We start from the raw sequence: 18,404 nt of genomic DNA on the forward strand, positions 1-18,404 counted from the left end.
ACCAAGGACTTTGAGTCTCATGCTCTGGCAGGGAGGAGGGGAAGCCGGAAGGAAGCAGAGACAGGGCACCTGACCCAAACTAGCCAAAGGGGTATTCCATACCACAGCACATCATGCCCGGTATAGAAACTGGGGGCTCAGTTAAAATCAGTGCAAACCACAGGTCTGAAAAATATTGGAGCTACTTGGAGCAAGTTTAGAGGAGGGCACAAAGATGATCAAAGGTTTGAAGTGCCTCTCCTGTGAAGACAGGCTGAGAGAGTTGGGCTTGTTAAGCCTGGAAAAGGCTCCAGGAGACCTTAGAGCAGCCTTCCAGTACCTAAAGGGGCCCTACGAGAAATCTGGAGAAGGACTTTTTGTAAGAGCAAGTAGTGACAGGACAAGAGGGAACGGCTTTAACTCACAGAGGGTAGATTTAGGTTAGGTATTAGGAAGGACTTCTTTACTGAGGGTGGTGGGACACTGGAACAGGTTGCCTGAGAGAAGTTGCGTCTGCCCCATCCCTGCAGTGTTCAAGGCCAGGCTGGATGGGGCTTTTAGCAACCTGGTCTAGTGGAAGGTGTCCCTGCCTGTGGCAGGGGGGTTGGATGATGATATTTAAAGACCCTTCCAACCTAAACTGTTCTCTGATTCTATGACATTCAGTGACTGTGTTTGTATTGATGGTGGGAATTCTGTGTAGAAAGAAAATGTTTTCCACGCTTTTAAGGTGATTAACAGTTGCAGGCATTAAACTAATTACACAGATGGGATCTGTAAAAAACAGCTTTCCAGGACAATAAAAGGTACTAAGATTATAGTACAAGATCTACCGCACATTAAGGCCAACCAAAAGGTAAGAAAATCAGCTGTACCACATTGAAATTAATTTTGAGTAGAACAAATTAAATAATTTAATTATGATTGCACGTGGAAGAGTCTTACAAGATTTATGTACTATATGAGCTTAGGCTGCTATTACTATTATTCTTAATGCAGATAACTTTTCTTCATTGTAAGGATTTAATTAATGGTATGAACTGACAGAGACCTTCTCAAAAAGAATACTCTTTTCAAGTGTAACATGTCTTACCTTGAAACATCAGTACTAGCTTGTTCGTCTTGCTTGAGTTCAGATAACGATGCATCTCCATTACTTAAGCTCTCAATCATAGATAGGTCTGTACTGCTTTGTGACATGTCTTTGCATTTACTGAGATTTGCTAATGAAGTCACCACATTTGCCAGTGTACTTAGATCTCCCTGACATGCTTCAACCTAAGGGAAAAAGTACAGTGTTTAATTACTGGCAGCAGTTAACTTGCAATAGAAGAATCTAACTTCTACATAAATGAAGAATTGAGCATGTGAAGAGACCTGTAAGAAAATTATTTGCTTTACTTAATGGGTGATCATAATGCAGCAATTAGACACTGCACTACTTCTAAAATACGTAACATTTAGACATTTACTTTTACAAGCAGTAACTGTCTAGTAATTTCGGAAAGAATGCTACAAATGGTAAGCAAATGCAGAATGAGAAGTTATGATCTCCACTCAGTAGTCAGCCGCTGGACTGTAAGAGTTGTCCTGGGTTCACACTAGATTATATTTTTATCTTCCTGCCTTGTGTAAATGAGTTGGTAGCAATAGGGTAGAAGGATGTTTGAAAAGAAGAAATAGATAAAAAGTCACTTTTAAAAGCAAGCAGGAAAAGAATTCTGTTGTAGCCTTTATGGGTTTTATGTCTTTATTTAACTGCAAGGGAGCAACGTGATTCAGTACTGAGCAGCAGCTCAGAGGCAGTAAGACATGTCTCCCACCATGCCCCACAAAATATATATATAGGAAGAGTGCATGATTACAGACAAGTAATCATGCACTTGTCATGACAAATACTGATCAGCGTGCTACATGTCATTTAGCTTGCACTGTCATATTCTAGTGACAGAGCCAGAAAAGTGAAATGGAATAAACAACTTTTGATGGGGCCCTTTGCAGATAGAGCAAGTGATGCAAAACGCAGGAAAACAGATAATTTAATCAGCTAGAAAAATACAAGCTTCCTACTGTGCATGTGTAGGGAAGTTACTCCATGGCTTTAGGGGATCAGTAAGTGTAACAAAATCGAAACAAAGGAAAACCAGCTTGGAAATAATATTATTCCTGAGATAGCTCTTATTAGCTTTACAAAAAATTAGTGATTTGTAGGAAAAAAACCTAATAGTATTTATGAAATGCACTGTGATAGATAATCCCATGTGAGATTTCGCATTTATGGCTCATTTTATTGCTACAAAAGAAATAGCCAAGTATCAGGACTTCCCATTACAGAATAAAATAATGCAGCCTTTAAAGGTCTCTAAAAAGGTGGAGGAAGGCATTTACTTTGCAGAGTTTTTAGTATTTTTACTATGGGAGGCATTCTTCTAGATGAGAATTCTTCCATATGACAGTACGTTCTTCTATATGAGGCATTCTATATGAGAAGCATTCTTCAGAAGAGAAAGCATTTACAACACTGGCTAATCTTGTAAAAGAGTGTTCTAAAAATGAATTTAACAAAACAGAAGCACAACTGTTCTGCCAACAGGCAGGGTACTCAACAAAATGATCCTGCACTAGCCATATAACACACACAGTTTATTAAAAAGTACACTAAAGCAAACAAGCATACCAACATGAATCAGGCTTGTATCTATATATATATTTATAGTAAACAAGCACAGTAAAGCAAACCAGATATATATATATGTACAGCAAAGAGGAAAATTAGCAATGCATCAAATCATTACTGCAGAGAGAGAACAGTGATTAAGAAGAAATACATCACCAATTACCACTGTATCATCATCCCGGCCCATGCTTCAAGCTGGGAAGCCCTGTTGCAGCTGATGCCAGGAGTTCCAGATAACTGGGAAAATTCCTATGTGGTGCGTCCACCCATAGGTGAGGCTTCGGATTCAGCTACAAGAGGGTCCCACTCTTATACCTTTAGAAAAACAACCAGCTTTATGCCAGGTCTGTAACTGTTTACTTGTGGGGCCATGCAGTTTCTCATGATCTCACTGTAGTCCACATTGAGAGCACTGGCCAGGCACCCCGGTGCAGCCCGGTATGAAGGTCAGAGAACACCTGCACCCTTCTGTTTTCCTGTCTCTTTCCAATAAATAGCCACAATGAACATAAATATATATACTTTATCAAATACTCAGTCAAAAGCATACTTTGCTGTGTGTCTCAGTCATGAGTGGGAATCAACTCTCAGCTAGGTTCCCATCCATTACAATAACAAAACAGAACATCCTACAGTCATATCATCAGATACCTTTTCTGGAGTCATCATTACAGTAGGCTCAGTTTTTATTGCAGACTGATGAATGTTAACCAACATTCCTGATTCCAGCAGACCTGTTGATCTGACAGAAAACAGCACACATTTTAATTCTGATTAATTTCATATTAGTTTTTCGTCTTTCAGGAAAGAGAGATGGCTGCTTCTGAGTAGAATGCACATACCTTGCTGTTTCATTGTCTGTTATAAAAGTTGGAGTTGCAGCTAATGGACTACGAAGATCTTTCCGAATGTAGATCTTTTCTGTGGAAGCTGCACAGTTTGAAGATTTTTCTCTTGACACTTCAATAGGTTTCCTCTCACACTGCACAGCTAATAAAAAAATACACAACTATTAAGTCGCATCCCAAATTACAGACTAAGAAATAATCCCCTTTCCCTCTACTTAATCTGCAATTTTGATAATGATTCTCAAAATAACTTTAAAAAGATCCTATAACCAATAAGCTCACAACTTGCCTAAAAATATAACCTGAATTTGATTTGTTCTTAATGAAATGATGTAGTAGTCAAAGTCTGAGACTAAACATACAGACACTACATTTTTCAAGTTCCAGTAAAGCAAGAAATCCCCTTATACCTTATTTTTAATCTGGATTTTAAGTGGAGGCTTACAGCTTTTCCTTGCCTCAATTTCACCATCCCACGGTCTCAGTACATTTGTAGGGAATTCAAGGCAATGTTTATCCATGGATCGTGGGTCTGAGTTGAACCCACACAACTTGATGCACTTAAAGACGCTTCTCAAGTTAGGACTTTGGACAGTACAGAGGGAAAGGGACATTGACAAAGTTCAGTTCAGACCATGTAAGATCTGGGCGACATCCTGACTCACGATCACTGACTTCAGAGAAGCAGCAGATTTTCAGTTTGAATTACTCAGTGAAACTAGGTGGAATTAATCTGGGCTTTAGTCTACAGATACATCACCCTGCTTTGAATGGGTTAGAAAACATCAAAATGAAACTTACAGTATTACACACTACGGGGAACTCTCTAGGTGTACAGAATAAAGCCAAAAAATAGGAAAACCTCAACAGTTTAACAGTCTAAAAGGAAAACCTAACTTCTGGCAAAATAACCTGACAGCTTTATTACTGTAAAACTTAAATTTATAAAAGGTATTTACACAGTACTGTTCTTTTAAAAATCTGCAGCAAGTTGTTCTTCCACATTTTTAAAGTGGTGCAAGTTATTCTATAGATTGGAATAAGATCCTGAAAGAGAGTTACAAACCAGACCTATATGTAGTTTAAAGTATGCACCAGTTCACCAGCCTGATAAGCACTGGCTATCACAGCCTCTTTAATATTATACTGCACATAGAAGCTATTTGAGCCTATAAAGAGAATCCTGAATGCTCGTTATTTTAAAACACAAAGGCAAATAGGAAAAAAACTGACTTCTTTTCTTCAATTATGTAGATTTGGAAAATGTGCAACAAACGAGAAAAAATTAAAAGCTTTCAAGTTAGTAGTAGACTGTGATGCTAACTGAATTTTGACATTGGTAAGTATCATACACCCAAATGTCATAACATCATCAAGTTTGACAGTACCATTAAAGCTAGCCTGTAACCCACTAACATGCTTTGAAAGGCTGGGAGCTGGAGGCCAAAGTTTTATTTACCTTTACTAACTCTGTACTCTCTAGCTGGATCTGAGCTTGCTGACAATGGGCCAAGACTTCAAGGGACAAGTAACTCCACTGAGGGACCTACAGTACGAGGTGCTGCTGAGTTTTCCTTCCTCTCCTCACTCCACTGAAGAATGAGACTTCTTATCCCAGAACAATCCTCTCCTCCGCTTGGTACTCTCCCATGACCCAGAGATCCTTTTTCTGCCTTCTCATCCCCAACCCCAGAGCTTTTGTTCTGCTTGAAAAGTCTTCTGTGGAGGGGCAAAATACTGCCAGCTGAACTAGAGGGTAAAAAGGCAAAGTTCCATTTTCACTATTCCAGCTTTTCCTTCTTTTCTGAATTCATTTCCTCTGTGCTGGAAAAATTTTCCTGGTTTCTGCTGAAGAAGCAGGGCTGTAAGGAGAGGATACCCACAGAGGTTCAAGAGGGTCAGCAAAAATGAGCTGGATGACATATAGCAGACCACAAGACTAATACTGTCTGTTTATCTACAGTGTGGTAGTATTCAAACAACTTGTGAATTGCTTGATTTTCTGCACATTTAGCATTGTGATAGTGCTGTGGTATTGCAGTATCACTATATCCAATGTATGGAAATCTAAAAAGAAACTTGAAATCTAAAGGAATCGGTAGGAAGTGAACTCTGGATCACTATGGACCTCTGCCTTGTGAGCAACTGTCTCTGTAGAGTTTTGCTAAAAGTTAACAGCAATTGCAAGTAATCTCAGCTGTGAAAAAGGTGACAAGAAGGTAGAAGGACAAGACAACAATTTACAAACTTCAACATAGCTGCCAGCTAAAATAATTTACACTTGTCCACACTTACAGTCTTGTTTCATCCCAAACGCGATGCATCTCTGCAGCCTACAGTACTGACATCGATTCCGGTGGCGTTTGTTAATGACACAGTTTTTTGCTCCTCGGCATGAATAAACTAAATTCTTCCGTATGCTCCTTTTAAAGAATCCCTTGCATCCCTCACAAGTTACTGCTCCATAGTGACGCCCTGGTTACAGAACAACATAAATCACGACGTTAGTTTTATACTGTAATACTAATTTTGTTTAGTTTGTATTTATTAAAACAGAAGTATTTGCTCTTTTATGCAGAAAAAAGATCACTTTTTCTCCCCATGGGTTACAGATCTTAATGTATATCGTGGCTGTAAGATTACGTTAACAAGCAAGTGAACCATTGTTCTAGTTCAGTGCACTTAAACAGGACAGATTTTACAAATAGACAAGTTGCTTATTACATTCTTGCTGAATGTGTTGACAGCAGCATTAAAAGAGATGAGAAAACTGGATAGCAAGAACACAGAAGAAACTCTTAATTTATACATTCTTTAGCAAATTCTTTTTATATGACCCTACAGCCAAGCCCTGTTACTGCTCATTACAAATTCAGCTATCAAAATTGTATGCGTTAAATCTAGTGGAATCATGGAAAGTGCAAACAGCATTTGACAGCAGTAGGTAATCACTTCAAAGCTCTACTTTCCTCTTTCATTTTCCTAACAGGAGAATGGTACATCTTTAGTTCTTTCAGTAAAACTTCAATGAAAGAAGTATCTGAAATAGCTACATTATGTGGTTTTAATCAGTTCTTCTGTGGATTTTCCAATATTCAATATTAACATATAAAAATTGTAGGATACACTGCAGAAAAAAGTCAAGTTTAAAAAAGTATCTTCAGCAGCAAATCATTTTCACTCTGCTAGCGCACAAAATACAAGTATTACCAAAAAAGCACTGGTTTTGACTAAGGCATGCTTGACAATTCCAACAATTTTAATGCAATAATCCTGAAGAAAGAAAATATTCTAAACCTGAAGATCCCTGACACGCATCCAAAATATACACTGCAGTGACATTATGGCTGCTGTTGGAACTAAGGAAGGCACATTACAGAAATAAATCTCAAATACAAACTCATTCAAGGAAAAATATATCTTTAGATGCTTTTCTTGCTCCTCACAAACTTTTTTTAGGTACATCAATCTCACCTGCCTGAAATTTCTAGAACTCTTAATAGGTTTTCTAGACTCCTTTATCATAATTATATTAACACACTGTTGATGGGAATCTTATAAAGCATCTTGAATGCTAGACTTTGCTGCAGTAGGAAAATCTTAATTGGTTTTACTGTCTAGGAAGTTCACTTCCCATCCGACTACTTCTCATGATGATAGACAACATTAAGAACTTCTTCCCTCTGGCCCCTCATCTCTATACACTTTATTCCCATCACTTCCCAAAAGGAGCATTTAACTGCACTTGTCCTGTTTTGATATTACTGGGGGTCCATCATAGAGACTTTACTGATAAACCACATGAATCTTCTAATGGAGCAACCATTTCCCTACTTAGACTAATTTTAGCTAAGTAAGTAAAGAGCAAAGTTAAATGTCTCATCTCTCTTAGACCCCATTATCTTCCACAACAAAGGAAGTGCAAAGGAAAAGGGGCCTTCAGGTAGACCATGCTGAGGAACAGCCCTCTCTGGTTTTTTTAATGAAAAAGAAAAGACATTGTCTCGGTAATTCCAGCTTGGACAGATCTGAAACACCTGATGGCAGGCGCACACGTAAAGGGAATGTGGGAGACAGTTCTCTGTACTGCTCCAACTCTATTTCTTTTCAGTCTCTTAATATTGTTACACAAAACGTCGTGCATAAAACACTTTTCTTACCTTAGCACTCTACTTTGGCAACATATGAATATACCATTCTTAAGCTTATTTTTTACTGGAATTGAAACGCATTTTTACAATTTTAATCGTGGTTCTTCAAATAACCAACTGTCCCGCAAAAATCTCACAGCAGCTTTTTGTTTTCATGCAATTGCAAAGTCTTCCTTGCTTACTGGTTCCATATTTAAAATAGCGAACAGGTTTCTCATAGATTTTAAGAGAACCTGTCAACAGTACCAAAGTTCACTGCATGAACTTATTTTAAGGAAGAAAAATCTCTCAACATTGTTGCTTAAGTAATTTTATCAGCCAAATTTCTATAATAGAAAATAAAATGCACCAGCCTAAATAAAAAAAAAAAAGGCAAAAATTATGTGGTATAAAACATTACATTCATGTTGTAAAGCAATGATTAATCCCACCCATGGACACACCACAGCCCTCTTCAGTGCAATTCTTCACTGAAGGAATAGTGCATCCTTTCTGTTTGTGCACACAGAGAGATAAATGCACGCAAACTGTTATACAGCTTCAGAGGAATTCCAGATTGCTTTTAGAAAATTGTACCACATTAAAATAAAAAACAAAAAAGGAAAGAAAACGTAAATACCTGATGCCTTGTCTCCACATACAACACACAGATCAAACACTTTATTTAGGCCCTGTTCACTGGGGGAGTTGTCTGTTAAAATCTGGAAAAAAGTGTGAAAGTATTTCATTTTTTCTTACCATTGAGAAAGATTAAAATATATCTCATGCTTCTGGTTCTGCTCTAAGACAGGGGACCAAATGTAAAAAGTATAAGACTTTCCTGACTACATTTTACAGTCTTCACAGACAGAAAGGAGCAACCTGCCATGCCACTGTGCTCCTTTTCAGGATGGAACAAGAGTTTTACTTGTAGTACTTCAGATTTCAAGATTTCATTTGTCTAAATATTACCCCTGCAAAACGGGCTGACATTTTGAAAAACATTCAGCATCTGCGCACTCTTACCTTTTGTTCAAGTTTCTATTTATATCCTAACGACTTGTGCATAGTACAAAAGAGACTGAAGAATTACACAGATGGAACAAAAGAAATCCCTTGTAAAGCCTCTGATATCTACATTCAGGTTTATTAACTCCTTTTTTATAATACACATAAATGGTGGATCTACAGAAAATGTACTCTGGACACTACCATTAACTGTCAAGTGGTCTATAGTTAGGCTTTCAGTAACAGTTTGACATTATTACAGTTCTGTTTTCTCATTCATTCGTTTATCTCTGGTACCTGTAAAGCTTCATTAAGCACGTAATATTAGAGCCCCAGCACTACAGGGGGTACACACTATAGCCTTTCATTTTATCTTTAAAAACCCTATCCCACTGCAACATAAAGCACATCAGAAATTCAATCTGAAAAAGGAACACACGTATAATGAGTAACAACCAAAAATCATCTTGACAATTACGTAAAGCAGAAAAGGAAAAATTATTTTTGCCATTAAAAAGAGATGATAATTCAGAAGTCTGAAGAGTTTCTAACTTCTGCTGTGTCTTAACGAGAAGTCAGATTCTGTCATCCTTGCTTTGCATATTCACAAGAGGACCTCTGATGACAAGAAAGGTAACTTGCCAAAAGAGAAAGGACCCTACCTTACGAGAGAGAATTTTTTAAGGAAGTTTCAAAGATAGTACAGGTGATATATAATGGAACATTTCATAAGCATACTTCTTTCTAGTTAGCCTTTGTTAACAATACTGTCTCAGAGATTCATCTATTTAGTTTGCTTTTATATAGCATCTTTTTAAGAAAAACACTATCAATGAGTGAAAAGAATATTAACCTTTCATTCCTTTCTAACTGCCATTATTAACATTATGTATTTTCATGATGTTAAATGAAATATACATAAACAAATTCTAAGTCCTTCCATAAATGAAATCTGTACTGAAATGGAACGTTCCACATAAGGAAGTGCTACAGAGCTGGACCCATGATGAGATAAAAATCCCAGACTCTGAGAACTCATCAAATGACCTTGAACATGAAGAATCAAAATTGATTATTAAGATGAAGAAGAACCACTGAAGGCAAAGTAGATGATGGGAGAAAGGGCCTTGCCAAATGAGTCGATGCAAAGGTAAGATGCAATAAATGAGAGGGTTTTTTTCAGAACAAATAAACGGCCATTTCAAGTGAAGGCTACAGAACAACAACAACAAAGGTGGAATTGTAAATGAAAAGTTCATTTAGGCAAGAAAATATGAAAGATCCCAATGAGGATGCAGTCAGACAACAAATGAATGGCAATCTGTATTTCACAAAATAGTGGAAAAAAGTGGAAAAACAGAAATCTCTACCCACACATATCAGCTGAGAATAGAGCAATCTAACTGAAGAGACAGGATAAAATGATGCCTCTCAAACTAACCTATTTTGCCCAAAATGTACAACCACAGCTTTCCATTTTTAGTCCAGACTTCCTCCATTCCTGAATCTTGCCTTTTAAATCAGTGTGGCACACTTTTAATCTCTTAAATAGTCTTTGAAAATTCTTTTTCATACGGATTACTTTAAATCATAACCCACTGGTTTATATTTTTGCTGAGGTTTACCTAAAATACAAAGTGTAAAATAGTACTAAAAATGCTTAAATGCCTCTCAATGGGACTGGTTTTTGCTACTGCTGCTCTATTCTTAACAAATTCTTTGCAGCAAGTATCTTGGATGTCCATTTGCAAAGATCTGCAAGTTTAAAATACAAAATAATGTAATATATAATACAAAAATGTGTTAAGATTAAGCAACATGTGGGTAGTGAATCAGAATAACAGACAGGCTCCCAGAAGAGCGCAAACTAAATAGGTGTGGGGTCTACAGTTGAAGAGATTACCTGGTAGAGGATATAATACTGATTTATAAAAACAGTATGATCCTTTAGAGCTGTCTCTTACAGTGCAATAGAGACCTAACTGAATACTTCTCTCAGAAGATCAGGTATAGTACTGTTTGCATAGCATACAATTATACACAGACCAAAGCATATATGGTCTATATAAATAACAAAAAAAGTTGTTAAACTTTATTGGCAGCCATCAAAGAGAATGGTCTCACTGTAATTTCCAAACCAGGAGGTTGCTCTAAATCACTGGCTAATGGAAATGAAAGGGTATGTTCAGAAGAACCATTTATTTGTCCAGTTTTCAGTATTTTTCCTTAGGCAACTGTTTCTGGCCATCGTTTAAGTCTGAGATAGTGGTTTAAATGGACTGTAGCTATCCTAATGTTGCCTGGCCTACCACACTGACATATTTTAACAACAGCATAAATGTACATGGGTAAACAATAAGCAATAACTGTGCTTTAGCTGGAGTGCAGTAACCTCCTACTTCATTCATAGAATCATAGAATAGTCAGGGTTGGAAAGGACCTCAAGATCATCTAGTTCCAACCCCCCTGCCATGGGCAGGGACACCTCACACTATGCTGAAGAAGCTCAAATCTCCCAAGCTGTCTCTGCATACTCATACAGAAGATGGAGGCGAGGACTAAGGAAGCGACACACAGAATGTGCACGTGAGTCAGGTGCACTGGGGACCAGCTTACGGAATCACGAACTTGCATTAGTAAACCCCAAATCCTTAGTGTTATTTTCCCCTCCCAACTGAGTAAGGTTCTTCCCTACTACACAGCCTGTTTGAGAAACTACCTGGAGTGCAATCCACACAGCTGAACAGTGGTTACAACAGCATATGGAAAGGAAAACAAGCGGAATGAAATGTTAAGTGGTAATGGAGAAAAGAGTATGTTTTTCAACAATACATGACAACAGATGGAGATTCAATGAAGCAGAAATAAAGGACCGCTGGTACGGCAGGAGCTGGAATTCACAGTAAAAGTTAACAGTACTCTTTCCAATGTCATGAGCCAGGGTATAAATTTTAAAAGCAACAAATTTGCAAAAAGAAACCACTTTTCCTCATAATTTCTAACTATCCACACTGAAGCCTTGTGCAAGGTAAAGTACACCATCAGAAAAAAAGAAAAGGAGAACCCAGACAGACATATTTGGAAATAAACCATCTCTTCTCATCCCATTTGAACCAAAATGATGAAATAAAGTGGATTATCTACCTGGATGTGTTGTGCAGATATATCAGGGGACGCAAGAAACAGTTGGTTGACACCTGCAGCATCTGGAGTTGCCAGGATAACTTTTCTTGGAGTGGAATCTTGTCTGGCAAGGATCACCTTGCTTGGGGTAGAGCCATCATGATTTGTTAAGATGAACTGCTTGCCTGGTGTGCTCTGATCAAGTGCTGTAACAATCTGAATCTTCTGGCCCGTCTGCTGATCTGTGACAATCTAATAATACATTTATCTCAAATTGTGATGGTAACTTAAGTTCACCTGGGCACTTGAAGAAAACAGGAATTTTGCCTTTAACATCTGTGAAGCAGGATTGTCTTCCCCTCTGTCACACAAGAGTGAAGTAAACTCAGGTGGAACCTTAGATTTTCACTATATTGGACACACATTTCAATCAAGGGTATCTGAAGTCAAAATCTGAGTTCATACTCCAGTTTTACAACTGGACCGTGCTTTTACAACACTACTGAAACCCTTGACCAATCCAGCATCCAGAATTCGAGCTACATCTGCAGCTCAGCTCTTGGACCCATCAGGTTGTGAGAGATCTTAACTCTTGAATTCACTGCATCACACCACATAAAGTATTTAGCACCTCCCAGGTTTGGCTGCTTAACAAAAACTCTTAAAAACACAAATGTAGACTTCCAAGTGACAAAAGTAAGCATCAAACAGCAAGAAAAGCAACAACATTGTTGCATCTGTATGTACGTTTTTGGCTTAATTTCTGAGGGCTTTTCTTTTTCTGCATATATATTCCTAAATAAAATAAGTAAATCAGAATCTCTCTCCTTGTCACTTTTTCTTTTTAAGGAATAACTTATTTTCATGTTACATTTCATAACCAGAAACAGACCAACAGACTATTTTTGTTTCCATTTTATACCTATTTTCAAGCACAAATACAGCAAAACATTATTAAATAATCCTCCACTAAACTCCATTTTTTGCCAACTTTGTCAGAAGATTATAATCCTCAGAGAAAATAATGAAGGTTAGTTATGTATCTTCCATTACAAATCTCACTTTCAGTCACTTCCTGCCTTTCTCCATTGAAACGCCTATATGGAAAAGTGCCTGGTTTATTCTGAAGACTAAGCAGAATCATCCTACAAAGGCTGTTTCCTACAACCCATTCTTTCAATTACAGATCACTAAAAGAGCTGCTTTTTTTTTTTACCTACAGCCAAACATTTATGCCCATCTCGCCATCCATAACATTTCTATGGGCCTTATGATGGATGAAATTATGAGTTTCAAACTACACAAAAGGAATGTGTTTCCTTCAGATGGCCTTTTGCTATTAACATTTTAATGGATCAAATTTCAGTTTTTTCTCTGCAAAACAATTAAAACCCTGTTTAAGAGAAAAGTGTAGGCAAGACGACAGAATTCCAGGTGCTAAAGTTAGAAGAAAAGAACGTAAATGATCATGAGATTTCGGGTGTAAGGTGGGAGGACAATGCAAAACCCTCACAATAGCTATCAACATGATTAACACAGGGTTTTCCATCCATTTTTTTTCAGATATGCACGTGTCCAGGACCCCCCGTGGCTAGAGCAGTCCCTTATTTCTCCTTTCAATTCCTTTATGTTGGTTCCTTATTCTTTAGAAAGCAAACTTCCTTGCCCTTTTAAATCCCTTCTTTGCTTAACTTCCTTCTTCCATTCAGTTTTACTTCATTTGCAGTGTTACTTCTGGCTATTTTCAAAGCAAATGATGTTCCCTTCCTCTCCCCAAACACATTTACTTTATGCAGATTAGGAGAATTCCAGCGCATGTTATCCTTAACAGGGTGCAGACGTGTACAAAAGCCAAATACAGAATATTGTGCTATTTCTTGAATTTCCAAACCTCATCTCTGAAAGACACTAGTAGCTAAAATCTGTCTCCCTAGCAATACTTAAAAGTGCAACTATGTGTATATCAAAAAAGGCATACACTTGATCTAGTTACGTTTATAGAAAGTACAGTACAAAACTAGGTCAAAAACCAGCACACCCCAAACAGTGAAGATACAAATTTTACAAATTAGAACTAAAATTGAAATTACTTTTTGCATATATACACTAAACTACCTTTTTTGACTCGCGCAGTCCAGCTCCATAATTTAAAACCAGTATGTATTTGGAGACAAATACAGCAGGACATTAAGTAGAAGAACCGCTGCCACTCCTATTTAACAAATAGTGTCCCGATTCTTCAAACGGCTTTCTGGAACTCTAGGAGGATGCCCAGGCAGTTTTCACTACATGATATAGTAGGTATAGTGCTATGTTAGTATGTAGACAGAGCTATTCAGACTGTATAAATGATTTTTACAGCTGCCAAGCACTTGACAACTGACAGAAATGAGTGAGACCAGTTTAAACAATTAAGCACAATCTGTCTGCAGCTGGCCTCTTCCAGCCATGTACCTGCAAAAACTCAGCTAAATCACAATGGGACTCTGAAAAGTGGACCAGTTCACCAAAGCGTAACAACTTGCAATACCTAAATGTTGAGATAAGAGAAAAAAAATAATCAAAGGGAAAAAGAAAACCACTTATCTCCCCAAGGGAATCCATCAGGGCTCAGTGAACAACTCATTATGTTTCTTAATAATCTGAAACTCACTATCGCTAAAGGGATAATGTTATAAAATGGGAGTATCTTAATGCAGGACTGTCTTCTTAGAAATTTACTTCCCCATGTATTTCATGTAAGCGCCTGTCCTGGCTTCAGCTGTGACAGTTATTTTTCTCCTTCCCAGTAGTTTGTGCTGGAGGATAGTATTCTGCTTTACTGCTTTAAGCCTTGTCCATTAACAAGTCCTGACTTCCATTTGAACATAATTCAATAAATTAAATACCTCAAAAATTCTGTGTTAGGAAAAAGAAAGTGTCTGAACACAGAGAACTCACGTGTTGAAGAGCCAGTTTTGAACAGAAATGTCTGCTCAACAACAAATGTGACATTCAACTTCTATCCTAGAGAAATGTTTACATTCCCTATAATGGCTGACAAATGGAACACATTAAAACATTTTACTGAGGATTTTGTATTTCAAGATTTCAGATTATCATTTATGTGCATTTTACTGTAATAAAATAAAGGAAAATATTGAATGAACATACAAACTCAAAATTAATTTAATATTTATTATGAACATTTCACTGAAATATATTTGTACACAAGCCTACAAACTACTCTTTATGGAAGTTGTGCTTTGAGGAAGGTTTTTACTACTAAGTTGTACCTCATAACTTATTTATTATAATGGATATTGGTGACATATTTGTAGCTGCTTATTACAGGAAGGATGCCATTTGATTGAGCACTGTTCCACATACATCAAGAGACAACCACAGCCCCAAAACACTACACATTTTGAAGCAAAAACTAAGCGTGGTGAAAATAGACAAGGGACAAAGCAGCGGGGTTACATACAAGTGATCTTCCAGCTACCTGAGACAGTTAAAAACTATATAAAGGTTCCTGTCGCTAGGAATATAATTCTCTGTGTTCATCATATTTGCAGTAACTACAGTGCCTAACCAAAGTAATTCTCCCTGCACAAAAAAGCTGACACAGAAGGGTTAGAAGTCTGCTACTGGCTTTGAACCAACAAAACTGTCCTGCTGTTCAACAATAAAGGCTCATGGGTTTCTTATGTTGTCATCCCACACTCAGACCCTAATGCTGAAATTACATTAAATGGCTTCACACCACAGGGTCATTATAGCATACAGGTATTGATAATGAAAATCAGGCATATAAAGATTAACATAAATTAGTTAGCAAAAGGTACAGCTGTACACCAAATGTAGAAGAAGAGCAGAGATAGCTGAAAGAATAAAGATCTACTGGATGGATAGATAGGACCAGTACAACAACTACAGCACAGGTACAGAAGATCATGCATGAGGGCAATTGTGAAGAGTTTTGGAAGGTTGAAAGCTTGAATGCGGTGCACTGAAAAGAGGAAAAAAAACAGTGGAAAATGTTTAAGAGTGAAGCCAGCAAAAATAAAAGCAGCCAAGATTATACTAGCAGCTGGCTCACTTTAAACCATAGAATGCTTCAGGTTGGAAAGGACCTTAAGATCATCTGGTTCCAACCCCCCTGCCATGGGCAGGGACACCTCACACTAGACTATGACACCCAAGGCTCTGTCCAACCCAGCCTTGACCATCACCAGGGATGGAGCATTCACAACTTCCTTGGGCAACCCATTCCAGTGCCTCACCACCCTTAAAGAACTTCTTCCTTATATCCAATCTAAACTTCCCCTGCTTAAGTTTAAAACAGTTACTCCTTGTCCTATTACTACAGTCCCTGATGAAATGAGTGGGTTTGTATGCAACAAGAGCTATCTAAGAATAATTTTTAAATTTTATTCTGCAGTTGATACTTTTCTCTAGGATGACATTTAAAAAGAAAATGTTTGCAAGGACTTGCACTGACTTTCAAGGGATAAAAAGACAAAATCCAATTTCCCAAATCCTCCTAATCCCCATACACACATATCTGTGTTATTTTAACTACCTACACTGCCAAAAACTTCATACCCTTGCTTGAATTGGAGATCACTACCTGGCCAGGCTATGAATCAGCATACTGGGACATGCAACGTTGGTTGGGACAACCAAAAACCAGCATGTTCCTAAGACCATTAGGTTCCCTTGCACTTTTTCATCACTTGTATCAATGATACAATGCAGTATGTCCTTCCCTCCCTGCTCTAAAATGTAGAAAAGTTCCAACAACTCAGCTGAATTACCAAAATTATTCATCTTTTACAAAATATTTTATGTCTTTTATGTATTTTTATGTATATATACACTGTAGTTTTTATAGTATTAGGGAAAGTATTTTTCTGTTTAGTGACTGTAATTTTTTGTAACCTTAACATTCTTAGGATAAAAAAATAATAAAAAGGCGGGGGAGGCATTGGAGTGATGTTTTATTCCTGTTTCTGTAAAAATGGTCTCTGCCACCAGGGCTGAGTATCCACATTAAAGCAAATAATATGATGCAAATGAAAAAAGAACGGTATGTGGAAACTGGTAAATAGTTCCTATCTGCTTTCAAAATATATCAGAGGAAGCATACCTGTATACGTTGTGGTAAAGAGAGGCCTGAATCTGCAGGGACAATCTGTATTCGTTGTGGTGTCCCATCCATTAGTGTTTGTGAAACTGCTTCGTGGGAATGGGCAATCTAGAAAGAAGAAACAGATAGAATGGATTGACAAGGTATACACTGCCTTAAGGATGGATACACCAATAGTTGAAACCTTCAGGTTCCACCAACTTCTGATTACTCTGCACAAGGCTATGGAAACTCTGACACTCTTACTGTATAAGGTATGCAAATGATTGTAATCTAATTTAACAGCTTAATGTTGCTAGTTTGAAAATTCTGTTTATTTCACTGTTTAAACCCATTCTGAAATACCTTCCAACTTGAAATTTAGAAACATATTAAGTAAAACAATTCACGGTTGACAAGTCCATGTAAGTCAATCAGATTGAATATTTATTACTGTTGATGTTCATGAGACACAATACCTTTCATCATAGCTCTGCCACATTTACAATTAAATACTTTTACCTTAACGGCTTATTCAAAGTGACAAAAGAATTTCTGATGCGGAAACACAGCAATTGGCCTTTACTGTTCTGCTTTTCTGTTAAACAGCAAAACCAGAGCAACACAATTCTATACTGGGGAACTATCAAAGAAGTTAAGAGAACATTAATGAAATTCATCAAATTGGCAAGCTGTGTATCTTAAACCAAACTTAAATCTCTGTATGAGCACTCTCAGACGCTATTTGTGGAAGTGTTTTAACTGTTAGATTTCAAAAATTCTTCAAAAGCTTTAGCCAAAGGTATAATGGGGTATAATTACATTACTCGTCAACAGAAGTTAGGAAATACAGCTGCTGCTTGCAGAGGCTTGATCAGAAAGGCCAAACGTTTTGTATGACAATGGGAGTTTATGTTCACCGAGCTTACAGATACCTTCAAGCTGAAATTTTTGTCCAAATTCCCGAGTAACTCCCTCAGTTTTTTTGCAGTTCAAAACCTCTGGAACGTCCCAGTTTTGCATTAATAATGATTTCCAATATTTACACCATCATAAAAATGCTCCTTTTCACCTGTCCATCTGTTGCCCCTTCAAATTACTGTAAATTATCTCTCTGTATCACAGTAAGGGTACTGTTCCATAACAGGACAGCTTTTCTGTTCCTTGTGGATCAGCTTCCTGATTTTGCAACAATACCACCACGTAAACGCTAGTACCACAGAAAAATGCAGTCAAGAACATGCAAGTGGAGGTGAGTATGATAAGAGGAAAGAGTGGTGGCTAAGACTTCCCCTTGCAGCAGAAATGCAAGCTCACATCAGTCAAAGCTAATTTTGGCATTTCACCCCAAAAGGCATTACTTGTGCTAACAGTCTCAGCTCTTACAACCTACTTGCTCCTATCCCTTCAGCTTGGTAGGTAAAACTGGTTGTTAGTCGTTCAGTGATCTGGAATAGGACACTGATTCAGGTTAAAAAGCAGCCCAGCAAACAGACAAACGGAGGCTATTCTTAGCAGAGCTGAAACCT

At 37.6% G+C, this 18,404-nt stretch overlaps 1 protein-coding gene across 8 annotated transcripts in view; it reads right to left on the reverse strand.

The window, feature by feature from the left end:
- NR2C1 (nuclear receptor subfamily 2 group C member 1) overlaps positions 1–18,404 on the reverse strand; it is a 57,490-nt gene that overhangs the window by 19,243 nt on the left and 19,843 nt on the right. For 7 of the 8 annotated variants that reach the window (XR_010610718.1, XM_065670559.1, XM_065670534.1 and 4 more), the window contains 7 exons: positions 16,897–17,004; positions 11,787–12,017; positions 8,275–8,356; positions 5,800–5,979; positions 3,499–3,646; positions 3,308–3,398; positions 1,073–1,257 (listed from right to left, as the gene is read on the reverse strand). Coding sequence is in view for 7 of the 8 variants with exons in the window: in XM_065670534.1 (XP_065526606.1) it covers positions 1,073–1,257; positions 3,308–3,398; positions 3,499–3,646; positions 5,800–5,979; positions 8,275–8,356; positions 11,787–12,017; positions 16,897–17,004 (1,025 nt within the window). In the remaining variant the exon portion in view is untranslated. The remainder of the gene's footprint in view (positions 1–1,072; positions 1,258–3,307; positions 3,399–3,498; positions 3,647–5,799; positions 5,980–8,274; positions 8,357–11,786; positions 12,018–16,896; positions 17,005–18,404) is intronic. The other variant, XM_065670586.1, reaches the window with a different exon arrangement.

The sequence above is a fragment of the Lathamus discolor genome, chromosome 1, assembly GCF_037157495.1.
Source record: "Lathamus discolor isolate bLatDis1 chromosome 1, bLatDis1.hap1, whole genome shotgun sequence".
Taxonomy (NCBI): domain Eukaryota; kingdom Metazoa; phylum Chordata; class Aves; order Psittaciformes; family Psittacidae; genus Lathamus; species Lathamus discolor.